General features: G+C 40.2%; 2 protein-coding genes across 2 annotated transcripts in view; both read left to right on the top strand.

Annotated features, from left to right (window-relative positions):
* The first annotated feature begins 288 nt into the window (after positions 1-288).
* tldc1 (TBC/LysM-associated domain containing 1) lies at positions 289-10,701 on the top strand. Its single transcript, XM_022756116.1, has 9 exons — positions 289-347; positions 1,238-1,399; positions 1,903-2,166; positions 2,315-2,459; positions 2,538-2,749; positions 4,519-4,705; positions 6,746-6,864; positions 7,855-8,034; positions 8,465-10,701. Exons 2-9 carry the CDS (start codon positions 1,244-1,246, stop codon positions 8,591-8,593), a joined length of 1,392 nt encoding a protein of 463 aa, XP_022611837.1. The 5' UTR covers positions 289-347; positions 1,238-1,243; the 3' UTR covers positions 8,594-10,701.
* A 1,363-nt stretch (positions 10,702-12,064) lies between these two features.
* plcg2 (phospholipase C gamma 2) overlaps positions 12,065-23,584 on the top strand; it is a 36,702-nt gene continuing 25,182 nt past the window's right edge. The window contains exons 1-8 of the mRNA XM_022756075.1: positions 12,065-12,213; positions 16,951-17,136; positions 20,717-20,866; positions 22,026-22,119; positions 22,224-22,271; positions 23,009-23,093; positions 23,366-23,446; positions 23,541-23,584. Coding sequence (XP_022611796.1) covers positions 16,953-17,136; positions 20,717-20,866; positions 22,026-22,119; positions 22,224-22,271; positions 23,009-23,093; positions 23,366-23,446; positions 23,541-23,584 — 686 coding nt within the window. The 5' untranslated portion in view covers positions 12,065-12,213; positions 16,951-16,952. The remainder of the gene's footprint in view (positions 12,214-16,950; positions 17,137-20,716; positions 20,867-22,025; positions 22,120-22,223; positions 22,272-23,008; positions 23,094-23,365; positions 23,447-23,540) is intronic.

Below are 23,584 nucleotides of genomic sequence, written 5' to 3'. Positions count from 1 at the left end.
ATATGAAGAGGAAAGAAGAGCAATGGTTACAGGACTACAGAGACCAGGGTAGGTGGAGGCCAGGATTAAAGATGGTGGAGGGAGACAATGGATATTTAGGTTTTTGAAAGACTAATTACAAGAATGTAGTGGGCGATTAAAACCAAAAGGAGGCAGTAATCCAATTTAATGGATGCCAGCTGTCGTCCCATAGAGGAAGAAGAAGCCTCTCGACATTATGGACCAGCAGGTGAAGATTCAGCTCATTTCATTGGCTGCCATCAGCGTCACGTTATTAACACCCGGAAGTTTACATGGTGCTGTCACTAAAAGCAGGATGGAGAGCTTAGCTGCTGTGCTTTAAACAGGTTAGCGGCATACAGACAAATTGTGTGTTAATGTTGAAGTTGCCTGGCTTTGACAACATCATACATGTAATATTTATTACACCCAGTGTGTTTCATATACAGCCAGTTCCGTAAGGGATACAAAAGTACTAGCTAGCTAGTGCTAGCTAGCGTTAGCTACTCATACAAGGTCCAAGATGAAAAGCTACATTTTCGAACGTTGTAGACAGCTAGCTGCACTATTAAATACGTCTTTTACATGCTTCGTTGGTTATTAGCAAACGTCTACATCGCTCTGAACATGACTAAAGATTTTTATGCAACACTTTAAACATATAATAATTAACACATTAAATTTAACATTTCATATTATTCTGTTCTGTGTTAAGTTACCGCTGCATATTTTGGCCATGGAAGACACCGAAGCTGTTACTTACTGCAGTGGAATTCAGATGTTTTATGACAAGATCAACCCACGATTTTGTATAAATCTAAGTTGTCTGTAGTGCTTCGTTCTAAGGGGTTACATGCCAAAGAGGATTGAGAGCTTATGCCCTGGACGCTGAATAATGTATCAGTTCAATAAGGACGATAGCAGCCATGATGATTTTGCTGGGATGTAGTGACATTTTGACAGCTGTAATCACTAAATTCATTTGCAAATAATATGATAGGAACATGTCAAACTTGTATCAACTTACAAAGTCAGTTATAAATTGACTGTCAAACTCCAAAACAGATTCATGATATCATCTATTATAAGGAAAAAAACTATTATTTGTACAAATGCAATACATGAATATGCTGTCTGAAATAGATATAGCACAGTATGTATTCTGGTTTGGTCTCTGTATGTCAATAAATTGACACTGGTGTGTGTGTGTTCTGCCATTCTTTGTGTCGGACTGTAGAGCATTATGGGTAACACTGAGAGCGTGGTGGTGCAGAAGCGGCTGGCTCGCTTCCGCCCTGATGAACGGCCTGTGGTTGAGGGGGTCTTCAACAGGCTCCAGGGTGGTGCCGGGGGCCCTTCAGGAGCCCCAGGGAAGACTCTGACTCTTGAAATGCTGCAGGTATGACTCTAAAATCAGTCTGTATTATTAGTGAATACTGCTGTCATTCCAACAGTTTAGTATAAACAAAAATGTCAGTGTATGGTTAAAACTCAATGCATTAACAAATTAAACTATTCTCTGGATAAAACAAGATATACTGATTTATAAGACAGACTTTCCAGTTTTTATAATGTCTGATGTTTTTTAAATGATAAATTTAAAGTCCAGGAGGGAAATGTCATAAATGCAGTTGTCTTATTTAGTGTAATATATATACAGATATACATATTTGGACCTTATATCAATTTACATTTATTTTTTAGTTATTATTCTCTGTAATTTATTGGTGTTTTACACTCCTATAGAAATAGGCTTTGTTTCTTTCACTCTGACTACATTTTATACTCTCGCTCCACTGAGGACATGTCATTACTATTGAAAATATTCTATCAGTACATGTGTCAGGGGAAAGGTAACTTTTGTCAGTTTGTATAATCAACCCCTCCTATTGTCTTTGCCAGTCCTCAATGGGCAGCCTGGCACCAGACTCCATGATAAAGAGGGTCTACCAGTGCATGTGTAGTATTGACCCTGGGCTGGCAGCGCATGCAGCCTCTGGGAAGACCAACACCTCTGCTGTCTCTGGAGCGGGTCGGGAGCAGTTGGTTATCTTCCTAGCAGACACCCTGCGAGGCACTGCAGAGGAACGGGCTCCTCTCATCATGGCCATGTCCCAGCATGGAGCAGGGACAGCAACAGTTGTCTCAAGTGAACAGGTAGTGGAGGTGAGTAAACTTAAACTTAAATGTAGATTTAAATAGGAAATCATTTTAATGGTGTTTTTCTTCTTCTTTTCTTTGTTTACTTCTCTCTCTGCTGCCTCCATCCTTCCGGACTGACGCCCTACTTGGGCCCTTTTTCTTTTCTCAATAGTTCCTACAGGACCTAATCTCTACTGTAGTTCAGATTCTGGTCCACAGAGGGCGCCTGCAGGGCTGGAAGCCAGAGAGAATGGGTGATGGCTCCCTCGGTGTCAAGCTCCTGGCTGAGCAGATGTGTTCTGAACTCAAACCTTTGGGTAAGCAGGTGACTTGAAGTTTTTTGAACATATTAACAGTACAGAAATATGACTGCTGACGGACGTGTCACTCCTCAGATCAGGGAGGTTGTGATGTTTCCTGTCTGGAGGACTGGATCTTCAGGGTCTCCCAGGTATCTTTGTACCTGGAGATGCTGGTAACCGAAGGCTTAAATGTGTCCCTGAGTGGCCGACCGGCCCCGACCCTGCTGCCCCCCTGCAGGGAGACACCCTGGAAACAGCTAAAGTGTCTGCTGGACCTTCCCACCCTCATGTTTCTGGCACCACAGGTCAGAATACAAATGTATACAGTGTCATGTGAGTGGATTCTGACCAAAATTTGTTTACTAGTTGAGTAATTCTTTGAGTAAGTTCCAGGCCTTGAACTTACCAGACAGATCAGAATTATCTGTCTTCTCAGCCATTCTGTGAGCTGATTCAGGATCACCGTGGCCACCTTGTTGATAGTTCTGTTGTATACTCCCTCCCAAGGCTCCTGAGAGGTTGTTCTGTCAGGACTGAAATCCTTTCTTTTCCAACACAAAAGGATATTTTGTCAATTCTGTTCCCCTTTCAAAGTGAGAGGCTGCTGGATTTCAGTAGTTTTATCCTCTTCTTGCCCAGATCAGTGTTCCTCTAGCCATTTGAAGAGCCTGGATGTGCATGCTGCTGTTTGAAAATGGCTTGTTACATCATCTGCGTAGCAGTTTAGGGCTGGCAGCCACTGACGATACCATGTCTGCACGCCACGGGCCATTGTTCTTACATCAATTAGGAGGACTTTGAAGGCTACTGTAGGTGAGATGAAGCAACCTATCGCTAATCTTTTGCTCAATCGTTAAAGTGACACTCCACTAATACTGGTATGATGGTGGACAACAGTACATGCCAGGGGAACAGTGACTTACTATACTCATTGGCATTATATACAAGCATGAATTGATATTTTATATTATGAGAGGAGTGGCTGTAGGAGTGGTATAAGACAGTAAAACATAGGTAACGTGCAGTACGTCGTGATGTCACTGGCAAGAAGAACAGATATACTGTATACCAATAATGAACAGTAACATATCACATGTGCCACTAAAACAAGATGACCATCAGGCACTGCTGGATTTCTGCAAAGATCATCTGTGAACCTGTCTATTAGAGTTCTCTCAAACACGTTGGACAGGACACATGTTGTGCAGTCGTAGATAGATAAATAGAGTCATTTGTGCCTGATGTAGACTTGCCATCCTGTCATGTAATGATCATCATGTGAAGCAGGGCATCATATGCACTCAGTGGACATAGTGATCAAGCCATGATATTGTGGCTCAGGTTTCGCTTGATATGATCGGGTGCATCTATTTAGGCTTTGTTTGGTTTGTGTTTTGATTTGTTATATATTTGGTTTTGTTTGTCTTTAAAACCTACTGCTTTGGGATTGTTACCTGTAGATCTGTATATGTTTAAAGTAAAGTTTATTTATATAGCACTTTCCTATCTGCGTCAGAGTACATCACAATAAAAGAAAATATATTAATTGTATTTTCATTCTTTTTTTAAATAATTTATTAGTCCATTTAATCCATTTCATTTAGTCCATTATATTGTGCTGTAAAATGTTGGTGAGTACCCATACTCCATAATTTTAGTTTGTTGTTGATAAATCTATTTAAATTGTTACAAGGGATGGGTCATGTGAATGATTATTGATTCATACGTCTGTTTTACAGAATGACTCATACTTAAAGCTGTTAACAATCACAACTCATTCACATTCAGGACTGCGTTTGTGTACACACCATCTTCCTCACTCTTCTGTTAGTTTCCTTCCCGCTTGGCGGAAAAACTTACACCTTTATTCATTTTTATGAGATTCAGGTGTTGGAGTTCTCTGCTTTACTTCAACCTGTGTACCGTCCTAATCAGCCAGAACACCTGTAAACTGATACAGGGCTTTAAAATCTTAAACTTTAAATGTATTTATTGTATCACTGTTCATATTTACACACACTATCATTGTACTGCTTACTTACATCCTTCCCCAACTCTCTATTAATCTTTCCAGTTGCCAGACAGCTACAGCGCCCCCTGGAGGCTCGTGTTCTCCACACAGCTGCATGGGGAGAGCTTCACCAGGATGGTGGCCGGCCTGATAAAGTGTGGGCCCACCGTACTGCTGATCAAAGACTCAAAGGGACACGTTTTTGGGGGCTTCGCTTCTCATGCCTGGGAGATCAGGCCTCAGTTCCAGGGTGAGAGAAGGGACCCACTCTGTCTGATCCCACAGCACTTACATGTTGTCTGACTTACTGACCGTAGCCATAATGAATGCCATCTCTCGTTTCAGCTGCCCTCAACAGTTTCACAGAGAGCATGTGTTCACTGTTTCATATTAGCAAGTGCTACACAGTTTGTAGTAAAGCCTGACTGATGCAGGATGCCGATTTCGGTATTGGAGGGTTGAAAAGATTTGATGACTGATATCAGCCGATATAGATGTTTAACAGAAACCCATAAAAAAGATTTTCGATTTCATCCCTTACATTTAATTATGTCATCTACTTTCAGTGGCATTTACCTTGAGCACACATACATTTCTAGTGTTTTTCTGCTGCACTAATGAGCCCTTTAATATTAACATTTCTGAGTGTGAAATGTGATGGTCAGAAATTAGTTAAGGAGAGTAGTGTTAATTCAGAAAAGGTACTGTGCTTCATGTTTACTGTTTTGAGACAAACTGCAGGTGTCATATCTTTGGTGAAAGTCAGTCTTTCCATTGCACCCACTATAACCATAGTGACATGCAAGTCAAGCATATATTTACAATCATATGTACAAGAATGACTATAACACTATGTGTCAACAGCTCATTAACTCTCATTGCCTGACTTGTTAGTTAGCTTCGTGGCTAATGAATTTAGCAACAGACTAACTGTAAGAATGTGTTTTACAGTGGCTGTTAGAGCTAAATTATAGGGCCGTTCATTTACTCACTAAAATAGTCTTACTGATTATTTCACGAATAAATGTAAAATCAAGTTCTTTGTTTGGTGCGGTTCAAGTAATGTATTACTCCTCAAAATAAGCACCATATCATGAAGAGACAGATCTACAAACTCAGATCGACAGTGGTGACCTTAGCTCACAGGGATTAGCGTGTTGCTGTAGTAGCAGTGCTCCAGTCGACAACACAGGTAATAAAAAAGCTCAAGCACCTTCCTATTTATCTGCAATCAGCTGAAAATCAGCCCAGCGATGTATTGGTTGGGTTCTAGTTTGAAGTGTTTGAAAAACTGTGCAAGGTACTGAATATAACTGCATCTCAATAAACAATTAAATTATTGAAAATGAATTATTGGTATGACTGATAACATCCACGAGGATGACCTTCCCTTAACATAAACTATGGTTGTGCAATACCTAATCAGTGATACCTTATACTTGAGAGTTAGCATAGCATATTAGCAACTAAAAGTGAGCCTTTATACTTTTGATTAATGGATCCTGCTAAAAATGGAGAAATATGTTTGTCTGACTGTCTGTGCTTTGATTTTCTTAATAACTGCTCATCCGATCAACCTCAAACTTGGCAGGTGTGTTGCTGTGCTGTGTGTGGAAGTGCAGTGGTGTTGACTATGTAGCAGTTGTCGAGACTCTAATCCTAACTGCTATCCTCCATAAATAGAGCCCATTGCTCCTATCAGGCTCCTGACAGGCACATTTTGAACAGGCACTGCACTACGACTAGTCTAACTAATTATTACTCCGTCTTTTGGTGACCTGAAGGTCAACAAAGTTAAAGATAAAACTTAAGTGTATTTTAAGGATCATAGAAAAGCTGATAGCACTTACTATGTCTCCTATGTTCTAAGTTCTATTAAGATGACAGAATTTCCAGATTTTCCACATCTCTGTAATTTCTCCATCGTGGGACATCACTAAAACTGATCTTCATACAAGTGGCATCATTATAAGACATAAAACCTGAGCCTCAGTTATTAAGATTTGCAGATTAATTAAAATTGAACAACACTTTATGAGACTGTTGATTCTGTAGTACTGATTAAAGAACAGAGACGATTATACCACATGATAACAAAAGCTTGACGGAGTCTATAATTCAGTAGTAGAAACTGTACTATCATGTTGGTGTGGACCAGAACCCAGATCAAGACTAGCACTGATAAAGTGACTCATTGAGGAAGTAATACTACTTGTTTGAATACTGTGGGTTGTCACTTGACTTTTCTCTCAGATCTTCATAATTTGTATATTTGTGTATGTGTGTGCAGGTGACTCCAGATGCTTCCTGTTCACTGTGTTCCCCAGACTGAGAGTTTACACAGCAACAGGATACAACCAACACTTCATGTATCTCAACCAGAATCAGCAGACCATGCCCAACGGACTGGTGAGACCACAGTTAAACAGAGGAGAACTTTAAGGGCTTGCATCAGTACATAGGAGGTTTCTGACTTAAGGGACAAAACGTCTTTATTAAAAACTGCATATTGGTCACCCAGTGTCTCCAAGCTTTCCTGTTATGGATGCAGCCTAATAGCCATTGAGCAAACAGGGTACTGTTTGGACATGTGGTGAGGTAGAAATATTTCATAAAAATTTGCTCTGATCAGAGTTTCCGTAGAAATATTTCATAAAAATTTGCTCTGATCAGAGTTTCCAACAGCAGTAGGAAGCTGTAACCCACTCTACACTGCCTCCCCAGCACCAAACATCTAGCATGTGGAATGGTCCCATTTTAATTTAAGTTGAATTTCACAAAATATTGGTATCAGCTCAAAAATAAGGAAAAATAAGAATTACGTTCGCACTCTGATTAGTTTCAGGTTCATCCCTGTTTATCCAGAGTCATATAAAATATGAACCATTTGTGTGAAATTTTGTCATAATTGCTGTGAAGTCTTGAGTGATTCGTACAAAGTGTTTTGTGTTCATCTTTGAGTTCAAATGGACATTTGTGCCAAATTTGAATGGATTCCCTTGAAGAGTTCTTGAGAGATCACGTTCACAAGGCCAAAACTGCGTTTTCGTGAGGTCACCGTGACGTTGACCTTTGACCTTTGACCTTTGACCTTTCACCACCAAATTCTAATGAGTTCATCGATGAGTCCAAGTGAATGTTTGTGCCAAGTTTCATCAAGGCGTTACTGAGATATCGTGTCCACGAGGATGGGATGGACAGACAACCTGAAAACGATATGCCTCTGGCTGTCGCCGGCGTGAAGGCATACAAAAAGTAAAAAACATGAATTGTTAATTCCTAAAAGAGAATGAAGTTTCTGCTTTTTGACTTTAATGGTACATAATTTTTGCTGGGATTACATATTTGTCTTCATTCTGTCTGTGTGTCTTGGTGTTGATGTTTTCCGCTCTTCATCAGGGCATGGGCGGTCAGCATGGCTACTTCGGCCTGTGGCTGGACTGTGATTTTGGCCGTGGTCATAGCCGCGCACGGCCCAAGTGCACCACCTACGGCAGCCCTCAGCTCTCTGGAGAAGACGAGTTCACCCTGGACTCAGTGGAAGTGTGGGCAGTCGGAAAACCCCCAGAACCAGATGAGGTCAGAGATCTTTTTTAAATGTACTGTATTTATTTCATAATATACACTGTAGATGCAGAGAGGAAATGCAACATGTCAAGCAAGATCTCCAGGTTAAACATTCAGCAACGAGGATGCCCCTATCTACTTCATTTATTATTTAGCCTGCAAATGTCAAGGAAGAACCATTCAGTTCTCCAAGGACATCTTAAATAGTTCTGCATTTGAGCACTAGTGAAAACTACTGTTGAAGAGTTGAGTCGGAAATACAACTTGTCCCCCACATAAATGCATATTCAGCAGAATTACAAGAAACTCCCCAACCATGTACCACAAATGGAGAACCTCATTTACATCCCAGCTTTTTTTTACATTATACAGCTGTTTCCTTGAGAATATGAAGAATAAAAACCCATGCTATTTCTGTATGTCTCTTTGCTTTGTGGCACAGGGCGAGGAGGGGGAGGGCAAGAAGAGTATCCTGGATGTAGATCCAGAGGTCCAGGCCATGATGGAGATGGCAGGGAAGACTCTGCACAGTCAGGGCCTCAGGGAGCCAGAGGAAGACCAAGATCAGTGAGGGGCAACGGGAAGATGGACCAAAGGTTTAGGCTCCCGGTTCACCTAGTATTGACACGTGGTGGGATGTTTATTATCCGAAGTAGCTGGATAACATTTACATCTGAGACCTGCTGCAGGACACACAGTGATAACAGACTTCTCTTTTCCTGCCTTTCATTCTCCTTGGATCCACGTCACAATAAATCATCATCCTCCTCGTGTGGCCGCTTATAGGTCTGTAAAGTCTGTCCCTGTCACACACAACTACAGTAACATCCACCACTGTGCGGGCCTCAAGTGTGAAAGTGTGATGGGTGTGTTCGCACTTCATTCTACCAAGCTGCACTGGTGTTTGCCAAAAGAAATTCTTTTTTGGGCTTTTTTTTTTTTTAATGCCTTTATTCGATAGTACAGTAGAGAGACAGGAAATGGGGAGGCAGAGAGAGAGGGGGAATGACATGCAGCTAAGGGCTGCCCGATGCAGGACTCAAACCGGGGGCAACTGCAGCGAGGACTGTAGCCTCTACACATGGGGCGCCTGCTTATATCACTACGCCACACGACGCCCAGAAATTCTTTTTTAATGAATAGTGGAAGCTGCCTCAGTGGACCAGAATGCATTGCACCCGCGTCACTTAACTGAAGTATTAGGCTGAGAAAAGTGAGCACAACAAAACATTAAATTACACCATTAATGCTCATAACATAACTAATTTTAAGAAAAATATAACTGTGAATTTTTGTGTGACAAATTATTTAATTTCCACACCATTGAAAAACCTTTATCTTTCAGAGGCATAATCTGATGTGAGCCTGTAAATCATTCCCTATCTAACCGTGTCAACTTCTGAGCAATTACATTTATGTGTGAACGTGTGGTTAATGACAAGATTCTTTGTGGTGAGCATCTTTATATTGAGAGATATGACATGTTTTGGGAATTTCTCAATTATAAGGGGAGATTCACTGACTGTCACACTGACTGTGTTTCAAAGATGGTAAATACTTGGCACTGACAACTGTGGGGAAACTTCATGTGCACAAGAGAAAAAACTTCCTCTAACCACCTATTTCACAGACTGGATGCATCTCTGGGTTTTTTTTAAATGTTTTATTATGATTATTATTATTTTTATTTATTTTTGCTTTTTCAGCTCAGAGTCTATGGCTTGTCCACCCTCATCATGATTTATGATGGGATTTAGTATAATAGACCTGTACTGTCTAGCAAATTATTATTACGTTGCATTAAGTTGTTAATGATTTTTATCAAACACAATTTAGACTGAAGAACTGCAATCAAAATTAATAGAATATACTGCTGTGTTTGAAGTTAAAGGATGATATTCTGTGTGTATGTATGTGTGTGTGTGTGTGTGTGTGTGTGTGTGTGTGTGTGTGTGTGTGTGTGTGTGTGTGTGTGTGCAGTGTTACCCTGTAAAGTTACTTTTATTAAAGTTAGAGGGCGTCTGGAGGGTGTACCTACTTTCACTTGTGTTTTTCACTTTAGTGAGGTGATTTGCTCACTTGGTTTGTCTTCATTGGATAGCATCAGGCTTTGCCAGACAGGCTGTAAACTGTTGCCATAAATATAAACGACAAGATCTTGACTTCGACTTCTTGGCATCGCTAATTGTACTAATACAAACACCTGCTCAGAGGCTGAAAGGTAACTCTGTTTTCACCCCCCTCCTGCTCTTCTGTTCTGCTATCATGCAAATTTCTGAGGCAAGTTACACATGCAAATCTGTTATATAATCTTACAGCAATCCACACAGTGGCATGATGGACATGGTTCCATAAAGAATGTTTATACTCATCTTTTTATTTGTGTATGGAAATGATTTTATTATTTTATTCCCAGAGATGTGACGATACTCTGAGCCTCAGGATCACCTCATTATATGCTCTTCATTACTTTTACCCCCCCTCCATCTAGATAAAATGCTGTTTATAGCAACTGTGCACACGTATATTGTATGGATGATCACCCACTATCCCTTAATATATCAGTCAGTCAATTAAGCCTTACCTGTTTAGCACCTGTCATACAGGTTAGGGCTGTTCAAAGTTCTTTACAGGCCGCTGACAAGCAAATGAGAAGAGCAGAAATACTGTAAGCAGTAAAACAATGGAAGACCACTAAACAGACGTTATGCATTACACAGTGTATGTATTCCTACATTTGCAATTTATTTATTATATAAATATATTTCAGAAGTTCCAGTGATGGAGCTTTACTCCACTCTGTGGTATTTGATACGCTGATTCTTATTGACATCGATATTCATTCTTATTTAATATTTAACAAAACCTTTCTCAACCTTTTCACAACAGAGACCCCAAACATTTTTGTTATCAGATTCTAAATTCCTAAAAAATCTTTTGTGTTGTGATTCTATAAAATTCAGAAATATCAAATTGTTGTTTTATTTGAATAATTTTAAGAGTTCTGAAGATGTAAGTCATCCAGTAATTTACAAGACAAAGGCAGGCATTAGAGGAAACAGGAAATAACATGCTGCTACTGCTACATATTCAAAATTATTTCCTTTAACAAGATTTTTTTTACCCAAATGCCCCTAAAAAATTTGATGTTTGTTTCATATTGAACAACATAACTTTCTAGCAAATACATAATAGACAGTGATGGAATGTAAGCACTGTGATTAAGTACATATATGAAGTACTATCTAACATTACAATTAGTTACTTCAATATTCCCATGTTCACTTTATTCCAGAGTGAGATATTATCGAACAGGTATCTTGTTACTTAGCAGATGTAGATTTTACATATGCATTATTATTATTGATTAAATTGCCCAGTAGTGTATGGTACAATAAGTAAAAGTAGCAGCTACATCATTAAGATTCTTTGTGGATGTTAATACACCAATGACAATATTTCAATAATATAATGTGTACTGATGTAAATCCTAAAGGAGCTATTCTTTTACTTTTGATGCATTTCTACTGAAGTGTAGGGTCTGAATATTCCTTCCACCACTTATACCTGAGCAGATAAGAATAACAACATATCCTTCCCTCTTTCTTTTCTTTCCCTTTTATTATTTGATACATAACTGGGATCATTTCAAGTGAATGAAATACTTTAGGACCTTCTGGACCAGCTTAATGGACACCCAGGAGTCCTCATACCCCACTTTGAGAACCACCTGTGAAACAGTAGCTGATGGATTGTGTCTGAACTGGCGTCCTCAGCATCACAGACAGTGGACTGTGGACATGTTTCCTCATACAGTAAAAGGCTGTAAAGCTCGGCCCTACACTTTATTTTGAAAAAGATACCATATTCATTTTCATTCTGACGGGTCAAAGTGGCAGCTCTTATACCCTTCCGTCCGATGCCACTTGCATAGTGTAGTTTGCATAGATACCGTGCTTGCTTCCGGCCTTTTTTTTTTTTTTTTTTTTTAAACTTGAGGGCTATGCCTATAATGCAAGTTAACTTTTACTTCCTTGTACACACAGATAGAGGAACTGACCGTTTTGCGGCTGGCCTTTTTGTCAACACTCTACATCCTCTCCGGCTTCATTTCATAACTTTCAAACCATGATTAGATAGAAAACAAGAGGTAACTTTGTGGAGCTGAAAAGAATCGAACTCACTTGTAAGGTAAGGTCTTTTACTTTATTAAAGTCTTTTTTTTTTTCGTACGTTTTTAAACTGCCCGTGTGGTGTCAGGGTTTAGTAAGAAGCGAGAGGGGAAATCCGCCTGTTACTGGCAGCAGCCTATCTCCTGGGCTGCAGATGATGTGTCTGACCGGGCTTGATGCAGCTCACAGCATGGAGTCAGTCAGTCCTCTGCACCGTCTACACCGGGTGTAGTTACACACACTGCAGCCTGTGTGCTGCTTACACACACATATACTATACTTACACCCGTTCGCGTTTAGCGTTATTATGAACCGCGTTACTGGATCATCGTGATGGTTGTTGTGTGGAGTAAACATCTGAAAGCTTGTAGTTAAATAAGGAAAAAAGGGATTATCAGAAGAAGCAGCAGAGCCAAGTGTAGTGCGGTGACACATGCATGTAGTTTTCGCGCAGTCTTGTGAATATATGCAGCGTAATAAGGAAACCGTCTGACCATATAGGGTCTGTTTTAATGTATAATAAAATGTTACAGTTGTTTTCCATGCACTCATAGGAAAATGGTCCTTCTGGCCCAACATATGCCTCGGGTCCTGGGCCCGAGTCTGGCCCATATTACTTCCACATCTGGGCAGATTCCGGCTGTTATCCACTGGTATTGGCTGACAGCCGGAAGCTTTTCTGCGTGTGCGTCAGAATTGGGCCACATGTGGAAGTAGCATCTCACTATCATGCTGTATATGGGCCAGTTTCGGGCCGTGGGACCGGGTGTACTCTGGGCCAGAAGAAAAGGAGCTGGGTTTATTTTGCTATGGCATTGCAGGACTGCTATGAATCCTATTACAACCATCGTGAAGTTTATCATGTTCAGTTATTGTTGAAACACTTTCACAGAGGTGTTGATTCAGCTGTATACTTTGAGGCTGTTGCTTTGCCGCTTAACTAATTTGTCTTACATTGAGATGACAAAATGTTTGGGGACGCTTGACATGTCTCTGGGACGTAGAGCTGTCAAGAACTGTTTTAAAGATGTTGTAAGATCAGCCCAGAGCTAGCCTCTACTGTGCTATGTGGTATCTCTAACAAAACAAGGAAACCTGAATGTATAAATTGTCTAAAACTTAAGCATTTCTAAATGTTTTCATGTCATTAACAAACAATGATACATGTAAGGCCCAGATTGGATCAGTATGTCTACAAACTCCTACCTCCGTGGGAGGTAGAGCAGCTCATCCCATTGGCTGAATTCAACAGCAATCAGTGGGACCAGTCAAGACTCATAGGTTTACTGACTAACATAGTGTAGAGCCCACGCATCTGTGGACTGCGAACACAGCTGTCTGTGATCATTTCTATTTGTGTCATTAGGTCTTTTGTTGAAATTAGCTTGTGTGGCATTAGTCTGCAGCAAAGTGTTTGGTGCTACTGGAGGAGTAGGACCTCTGCTTGAATCTTGCAAGTGAGTGTAGATTAGTTTAGAATTAAGTTAGAATTCTGTTAAAGGTGCATTGATCAGTTTTTGTCCATTAGGAGGCACAAATACAAAAGAGACTTCAAACACAACAGCCCTGACATGTTTATCACCTTATAATTTTGTCATGATTATGTCATGGTTATGACACATCCAGCAAGAACACACCAAAAATGAAGCAATATTATATCGTGTGTCTCTCCATCTGATGAGTTTAAGTCCAATATTCTCTCTTCTTTTAGCTACGTTTTGGTCTTTACCAACATCTGAGAAAAAGCATCTGGTTCTTCAGCATTTTCTTCACTTGCTAGTTTTTAACTTTGCCATTTGAAGCTCGGCAGGTAGTGATTTTTTTTTGTTGTTTTTTTTTTTTAGCTGAAAGCAGTGTTGATTAGAGCACAAAATAAATGTGCTGCAAAAGCAAAAAGAAAGTTTACAATTAACCCCTTTCACATAACACATGTGCAAACTCTTTGTGCACTTGCTGGACTTCAGTCTGGTTTAATTTAACCCCTGACAATTTTTCTGCCTCTGTTACATTTGTTATTTCATCTAGTGCAAATCAGTGCAGTTTTGTCCTGGTGATAGTGCCATTTATCATCCAATGCAACTTGAAAAAAAAAAATCCATGAAATTTGATCTTATTTAGTTTCAGCAGGGAGTTTGTAGGTGCGAGTATTTGTGTGTATGTAAATGCTTGATGTATTTGGGTCACTGTTACAGTGTGTATCTAAGCACTGTCACTAAAAGTAGATGGTAGATTATCACATCCTCGTTCCATATATAGTAAACACCAGTTTTCTTGAAGCGGGTGTTTGTGCACATATGACATGAACGTACATGGTTCTATTGGCACAGTATTTGTGTTATGTATTGCTGCTGCATCAGTATGAGGAAATTTGTTAGTCTAAATAAAGCTGCAGTAATCCCAATAGGGACATTCCCCTCACAGGGTTAAAGGTTTCAGCAGGGAAAGCAGGGGTATAGTTATGTAATGCTTCAGTTAATCATTAACTTCAGAGCACCAAAGAATTCTTTATTGTTTTTATATTTCAGGTTTCCCAATATAAATGCATTATTGTTAATGAAAGCAGACAGTGGATATTTACTCAAAAAACATATGCTCACATTTCTTCTTCATCTTGAGATAGATATATGCAGTCATTTTTGGATTTCTTTTTTTATAATGATAAGAAATAAGCTTTTTTCTTCCACACAGTGCATTTTGTAAATATTCTCATCCCTTCCATTTTTTTTCCCCGCATTTTGTTATTCTGCAGTCTTAAAAATGTTTTTCCTCATCAATCTACACTCTATCAACCATAATGACAACGTGAAAACAGAGCTTTTTTTTAATTAAAGGTTCTTCATATGATATTCACCGCCACTAGCTGTTGCACTTTTCCAACAGCGTGTACGACCAAGACTAACGCTTTGTTGGCCACAACTCCCCCCCCCCTCCCTTCTTGTTCTCAGCAAGGTGTTATGAAGCCCAGTGAAAGCGGCCACTAAACACACACAAGAGAAACACAACTGAATAAAGTTACCCTGTTGCAATCCAGCCGCAGCCATTAGCCCACGCTAACATTGCCGGGACATGCTCCACAGCAAAGGTGGCATTAAGCCGACTAGCGAGATCAACATTTACCGAGCAAATTCATAACATGGTTAGGTAAGTTAGGTAATGTTATCATGCCCACTGTAGCCGGTCACTAATGAAAACAGAGATGTAACATTATGTAGCCATCAAATTACTTTTAATTAGCAGAAAAGCCAGAAAAAAAACAGTTCTGAGGTTTTACGGCCCAACACTTTAATATTGGTTTTTAACAGACCAGGGAATCTGGTTTCTCTCAGTCTTCTGGGTGATCTTTCACTGAGGAGAGGCTTCAGTCTGGCCTCTCTGCCATAAAGGCCAGATCTGTGGAAGTTTCTCCATCTCCACACAGGAGCTCTAGAGCTCAGCCAGAGTGACCATCAGAGTCTTGTTCACCTCTCTTACCAAGGCCCTTCTCTGATGTCTCAGTTTGTCCGAGCAGCCAGCTTTAAGAAGGGTCCTTGTTGTTCCAAACTTCTTCCACCTAAGAATTATGAAGACCCCTGTTCTCTTATGAACCTTTAATGCAGCAGAAATATTTTTGAGCCTCAACACAATCCTCTCTCTGAGCTCTTCAGGCAGTTCCTTGCTCTTTATGGTATTTGCTCTGATTTGCATTGTCAGCTGTGAGACCTTATATTGACAAGTGTGTGTCCAATCAGCTGAAGTGACCGCAGGAGGACTCCAGCCAAGGTGTAGAAACATCTCAGAGATGATCCAGAGAAAAGGGAGAAACCTGAGTTAAACTTCAAGTGTCATAGCAAAGTGTGTGGATACCTATGTCAGTGTGATATTTCAGTTTTTCCTTTTTTAATAAATTTGCTAAAATTTCTAAAATTCTGTTTTGCTTAATCATCATGGGCTATATAATGAATTGAAATGTTTTAGCACAAACTGCAGCATTACAAAAAGTGAAAAAAGCGAAAGGGTCTGTAGATATAAAACAAGAATGATCAAAATCCAAGCAGCAGAGGCTCAGATATTTACACTTTCACTTTCTAGCATGAGTCAATCTCCAAAATCATTGGATCATAGATTTCCCAGTATGCAACCAAAAGTATCATTAGAAGCTTCCTGTCGGATAAAGAGCCATAGCTACATCACCAGTTTGTAGGACAGGCCTGATGACATCATCAGGGTCATTTTCTCAGGCTCCTCCCAAACCACAGAAACCATTAAACAGCTGTTTCCTCAGAATGAGTCGGACTTAACTGACATTCATGTGTAACATCGGTTGATTGCTGTGGACTGCCACTTTTTAAAGCAATTCAAAACTTCCAACGTCTCAGATCTTTGGAAAGATGTGAGGAATAAAATATTTTATAAACACCAACATAGGGGCGTCGAGTAGCTCAGTTGGATGAGCAGGCGCCCCATGTGTAGAGGCTACAGTCCTCGCTGCAGTCGGCCCCGGTCCGAGTCCCGCATCGGGCAGCCCTTAGCTGCATGTCATTCCCCCTCTCTCTCTGCCTCCCCATTTCCTGTCTCTCTCTACCGCACTGTCAATAAAGGCACAAAAAGCCCGAAAAAAAAAAAACACCAACATAACAAATTACATGGAGATTTGACTTTACAAAATTTTGTAGTTGGTCATCAACACTTCATAGTGTAGGCATTTCACACCGGCAGCAGCTGTTAGTTACCAGTGGATGGACGTTTCTGACGCTCTCCCGTCCTGTCTTGGCCGCAGGGATGGCTTGTTCGGGGCAGCAAGGCGAGATGACGGAGTACAAGAAGATTCTGATCAAACGGGACATGGAGATGGGTGTGGTCATGACGGTGTTTCGGCAGAAATCGGAGCGGCTCACTGTACAAGTCATCATGGAGACCCGCCAGGTGGCATGGACACGCACTGCAGACAAGACTGATGGTGTCTGTAAGTATATTAATGATGAAAACTCATCATCATCATTGTAGCTTATGTAGGATTTTCAAAACACATTTAACACAAAATACATACATATATATATATATATATATATAAAGTCTCAAGTCACTGTGTGTGTGACTTAAGTGCAACTCGAGTCGCAAACTGGAGTCCCCATCTCTGATATGGTGTTGCTAGCAAAGCTGTATTACACATTCAGCAGTATGGACACGCTGTTTTGTGTCATGTGCCATAATATGTTAGTTATGTGAGTGAGTGTTGAACTATAAAGATATAAGATACAGTGTCTCCACTGGCGAAAAGATACTTGATCTAAATTCATGGTTTTAATAGCTACAGTGTTTCTTCCTGGTGTTTGACAAATATTGTTTCGTGAAGAGGATACGGAGTCTCAGAGAGAGGTGTGTTGGAGCTGTGTTGATTTGCTAGTCCTTTAAGCCGTCACGCATGGTGGTGATGGTGTCCACTTGCAGGCTTCTTCTCAGCTCCATCACAGTCTTCTTTATCTTACCGTTAATCCTGCTGGCCACTGCTCAGCTTCTCCACTGCAGGTATGTTTTCAGTTGCAGAGTGAGAAGAGAAAGCTGCTCTTGTCATTTCCTTCCCCACATTTTCTCAGCTGGTAGCGAACCCGATTCTTAACTCAGCTTTTTGTGTGTCTGAGCCGCCGACTGTCACGTCGAGATATCTCAATAACGCCTTGAGGGACCTCACTTCACACATTTTTTTTGCCATAACTCATGAATTATGAAAACAGTCAACTTCACTGTGACGTCATAATGTTCTGCAAAAACACCCCTGGTCATTATTCAACACTGTAACTCAGGAAGGAGAGACTGAGGCCATATTTCCTGCACCCTGGCTGGTTGGTGGAGGTGTACAACGGGGCGGTAATTCTAGTTTGGAGCTGAGCCGTAACTGCCAATACTGCAATCATGTCCACATTTAAGTCAAACTTCAGTTTCAGTAAGCATGTTACTCCATGTAGCAATTTTGGAAAATCTGTGACTTTTGCCTTTTTGTCTCTAAAATACATGAACCACTGTGAAATTATTATCATGCTATAGACAGTTTTCAGGTTATGTAATGCTCTGATTATCTGCCATGCTGCAGTCCTCAGTCTGGCAGCAGTAGGCATGTGGTGTCAGTAAATTCACACAGAATTTTTTTTGTGCATTAAATGTGATGTACCTGTAAAGCCTCTATACCACTGTTATGATGCTATTTATAGCTATAGTCCGGACTAGGGCTGAAGGATATGCAATACAATTCATATTGCCATTATTTTGGCAGGTACTGGGATATGAGTCACAGTTTCAGTTGGAAAGGTTATTTTTGCTTTTGTTGGGTCTTGTATCAAACAAACATGTTCCTTTCCTTTTTGCCTAGTGCCCAATTTGCTAGGGTTTAAATGTAACTGGACACTTGGCTATTAAAGCTGTGTGTTGTTTACACCTTGGTTCATTCATAAAAGTATTCACATGTGGCTCTGAGCTGATTGAGAATTGAGAGTAGCCATTAGATTGAAGTGTAGTTGTCTCTCAATATGAGGAGTAAAGAGGTGACCATGCAAGTGAAGATGGAGAGATATCAAAAGTAGGTGGTTTGTCAAAAACAAAAATAAAAAAAAACACATGCACACAGGAAAAGTAGAAGCAGCACAAGTCTTGTGGATGAGCAGAAAATCATTTGCATGGGTAAGAAAGCTCCTTTATGGCTGCACAGTAAGTCACAAATGGTCCAGGATGTAGGCGGACGATAAGACAGTGTGACCATAACCTCAGAGGTTTCGCTGCAACATGCAAACCCCCCTGTAAAACTCAAACACAGAAAGACCAGGCTGGAGTTTGCAAAAAACACACAAAAGGAAACCGGTGGAGGTCTGGAACAAAGTTCTGTGGACTCATTAAAAAAAAAAAAAAAAAAATCAACCTCTATCAAAATGATGCAAAGAGGAAAGTGTGGAGAAAACTGGAATCACTGCCTCCTGGTTGTTTCCTCCACCAACCAGCCAGGGTGCAGGAAATATGGCCTCAGTCTCTCCTTCCTGAGTTACAGTGTTGAATAATGACCAGCAGTGTTTTTGCAGAACATTATCATGTCACTGTCAACACCTTTGTTGTAAAGCACTTTGTGCTACATTTCTTGTATGAAGGGTGCTATACAAATAACGTTTATTATTATTATTATTATTATTATGATTATTATCCCTTTATTTTATGCTCATAGACATTTTAGTTAAATTGTGTCATAATTAGTGAATGAATTTGTGAGTGATGTTTTGTGAGAAGTGAAGAAGTAAGGAAATTCCCTCTGGTGGCATTCACAAGAACGCAAGATCACAGTGGCCATGACCTTTGACTTTTGTCCACCAAAATGTAATCACTTTATGCTGGAGTCCAAATGGACATTTGTGCCAAACTTGAAAAAGCCTCCGTCATGTCGCTACTGAGATATTACATTCAGAAGGCCAAACCCATGTTTTGTGAAGTCACAGTGACCTTGAACATTGACCTTTGACCACCAAAAATGAATCAGTTAATCCTTGTGTCCGAGTGAATGTTTGTGCCAAATTTGAAGTAGTTCCGTCAAGGTGTTACTGAGATATTGCGTCCACAAGAATGGGACATACGGACAACCCGAAAACAATATGCCTCTGGCTCTGACCCGAAGCCTCCACCTCCTCTGTCACACATGCTGGCTCTGTTATGGCCTGGACATGTATGGCTCCAATGGAACCGGCACACTGGTATTTATTGATTTAATGGTTTTTATTGATGAAGGATTAAAGCAGATGTCTACAGGAGCTTTTCTGTGGCTCAGAATCAGCCAAATGCATCAAGACTCATTGGACGACATTTCATCATTCAGCGGGACGACGACCCTAAACATCGGCCAAAGCAACCAAAGAACTTTTCGGGGTGAAGAGATGGAATATCCTTAACTGGCCGAGTCAGTCACCTGATCTCAGTCTGATTAAACTGCATTCCGCTTCCTGAAGACATGACTGCAGGCAGATAAACCACACGAGCGCCAGCTGAAGGTGGCGGCAGTGAAGGCCTCGCCAGGGAGGATACAAAGCATCTGATGTTGTCAATGGGTCGAAGATTTCCTGAGTTATTCACTTCCAAAGGATTTTCCACCAAATATTTAATATGATGATTTAGTTTGACTTTATGTGTCTGTCCATCTGTCAAATACCTTTTGAGCACCTAACGGTAATAACAGGACTACGGGTTAAAAAGGCTGAATCTCGTGTGTGTGTGATGTGCTGAATCTCCCACACAGTTGTTTCTATATTGATATAAACCTATTCAAATTAAGGCTGAGAGTCTCACATTTCTTGTGGGTGTGTTTTAATATCTTGACTTGCTGTTATCACAGTAAGTGATCAGAGAACATGAGAGCTGATGTTGTGTGAAACTGAAAAAGAGAACATGTTACATCTACTATCACTTGTGTTCTGTGATTCCGGCTCCAGATAAAATGATGTCCTCCTCAGAGATGTCGATTTGGTTAATCACTTTCAAGAATTATAACTGCAATGAATATGTGTGCTGTGTTTCAGTGGACCTGTTTGAGATCAGAGAGATTCGTCCTGGGAGGAACTCCAAGGATTTTGAGCGCTTCAAAGATGGCAAGGACAAACACGATGAGAACACGTGCTTCACGATCTTCTACGGCTCACAGTTTGTCCTCAACACCCTCAGCCTGGGAGGTGAGCTCTTTATTGAAGTGCGTTTATAGTCCAGATGCAAGTTTCTGATGAAATTACTTTTCATCAAAACGTGGATTCTGTTTAAATTGGACATGGTTGATGTTTTGTTGGTTTAAATATTTGTCAACCATTGAACTTTTATTATCGAAAGGAAAAATTAATCCGTTCGGGAAGAAATCTTACAGCAGCTCCAGAAAGTATTCACACCCCTTCACTTTTTACGCACTTTACTGTGTTGTAGATTTAATTTTAAATGGATAAAAATTGCCATTTTTGTTCATCAATCTACACACAGTAACCCATAATGATAAAATTATTAAAAATCAAAAGCGGAAATCTCTTACTAACAAAAGTATTCAGACCCTTCACTCCAAACTGTGGTCAAGTGATAGACTTAATTATCTTTGAAATGAGAACTTGATTGGAGTCCACCTGTGGCAATTTGATTGGACACAAAGGCACACACTCCTGTGTATATAAGGTCCCACAATTCACACCGCAGGTCAGGACAAACCCCAAACCATGAAGTCCGTGGAGCTCTCTGTCCACCTCTGTCATAAACTGTGGTGAGACGTACAGTAGATCACGACAAGGATAGAAAAATACATCTAAAGCTGTTTGGCCAAACTGAGTAAGAAGGGCCTTGGTCATGGATGTGACCAAGAACCCAGCGACCCAAATACCACTTTGAGTAAAAGGCAGTTGGCAGCTTTTAAAGGACTGTGAGAGCAGGAGGAAAAAGATTCTCTGCTTCTCTGCTCTGATGAGACAAAATTGAACTCTTTGGGTAGAACTCCAAACACTGAGTCTGGTGAACATCTGAACCTGAGGACTCTTCCCATTCAATCTGACGGAGCCTGAGAGGGACCCACCCCACCCCACCCCACACCCAACCCCCAATTGCTTATTATCAAGCATCTCATCATCATCTCATTGCTTTGATACAATATAGATCATGTTCATATTTAACATTTAATGCACCTTTTTGCTCCAAGAAGCGTGAAATGTTGAACACCTCTCTTTGTGTAAACACAGAGCTCAGAAGCCAAATATTACCTAAACAACAGACCTGATGTCTGTGATGTTTTACAAGCAGATCCGCTGTTCATTATCCCACAGTGATAAATGTGTGTTCTTATCTAATCTGCTCATTTCCCAGCTGATTCTGTGGAGGAGGCTCAGAAATGGCTGCTAGGACTAGAACTGCTGAGGCAAGAGACAGTGGAAGCTCCGACTCCGGTTCTTATAGAGAGGTAGACACACGCACACACACACACACACACATACACACACACACACACACACACACACACACACACACACAGGTATTAATCTCTCTGTGTTGTTTTCTCCACAGTTGGCTGAGGAAGCAGATGTATTCTGTCAATCAGACCAAAACAAACAGGTACTTTGCATATAAATGCTCTGGTCACTAAGACAGAAGGTAAAATCAGTTGTTGTCTTATGATGTAATTTTTTAGTAAGGCTGTACAATATGCAAAAAAAAAATCATATTGTGATTATTTTGACAGATATTGTGATTGCGATATCAGTTGTAATGGTTGTTTTTTCATTTTATTTTCACTGAAAAAAAATATAAAAATGATGATGATGTGGTGACACATTTTACCTTTATCCAAAAAAATTGCAGCTCTTGTGATCCGGATATTGCACTTGGCCATATTATGATTTCAATTATATTTCAATTAATTGTGCAGCCCTATTTTTTACCATGTAAATCCCCATAGGTAAAAGTGCTATTATCTAAACTAATCACACTTCATATGTGAGAAAACCTGTAAGAACGCGGCTGCTTATATAGAAAAATCTTTCTAAATGTTTAACATACAATAATGCATTAAAGGTCATATTTATAATAACTAACATCTGTTAAAGGCATGGATTTCTGGATGCTTGTACTTGGATGTGTGTGGTTATTTTTCTTGTATCGAGTGTCTGTCTGTCACCTATTCTATCTGTCCATGTGTGGAGTACCATGTTGAGATTGTCTTGTGCCATGCCTGTAAAAGTTCAATAAAAACTTAAGTTTCAAAAAAAAAAAAAAAACTAACCACATAGAAGGACTCCAGTCTGAGGCCAGATGGAGATGTGATGCGTACTACCTTTTTGTGTCCTCCCCAGCATCTCCATGAAGGAGCTGAAGGCTCTGCTTCCTTTGCTCAACTACAAGGCTCCCAGCTCTCGTGTTCTCAAAGACAAATTCCTGGTACTCTTCATGTCATGTCCTTTTCATTGTTGTTTTGTAGTTCATTTTAATTAACTGATTCAAATTTGAAATTTTTTGTCATGGACACCTCTTTCTCTCATGCATTAGAAAAATGTATGCACCTACTTAGACATAGACAACCAGAACTATTGATCTATTCTACAATGCAAACTGTGTCATCTTTATCAAATCAGAAATGAACTGGTTAGACAAAACCTCATTTGGAAAAAAATTTTAGTCTCACTCTGTGCTTTTATTTTCTGTTTTGACAGGAAGTGGGAGCAAAGAAAGATCGCCTGGACTTTGAGCAGTTCCATAAATTGTACAACCTCATAATGTTTGAACAGAATGAGGTGAGTCTGAATTGATCACAGTAAATACATACTGTATACATCACTGTGCATATGTTCTTCCAGCATTTTTATTCATGCTATTTTTTAAACTCAGATCCTTGATGAGTTCAAAAAGGAATCATGTGCTTTTATTCTGGG

The sequence above is a fragment of the Seriola dumerili genome, unplaced genomic scaffold, assembly GCF_002260705.1.
Source record: "Seriola dumerili isolate Sdu_G_001 unplaced genomic scaffold, Sdu_1.0 BDQW01000242.1, whole genome shotgun sequence".
Taxonomy (NCBI): domain Eukaryota; kingdom Metazoa; phylum Chordata; class Actinopteri; order Carangiformes; family Carangidae; genus Seriola; species Seriola dumerili.
The sequence above is the reverse complement of the archived record's forward strand: the minus strand, read 5'-3'. Positions and strand labels throughout refer to the sequence as shown.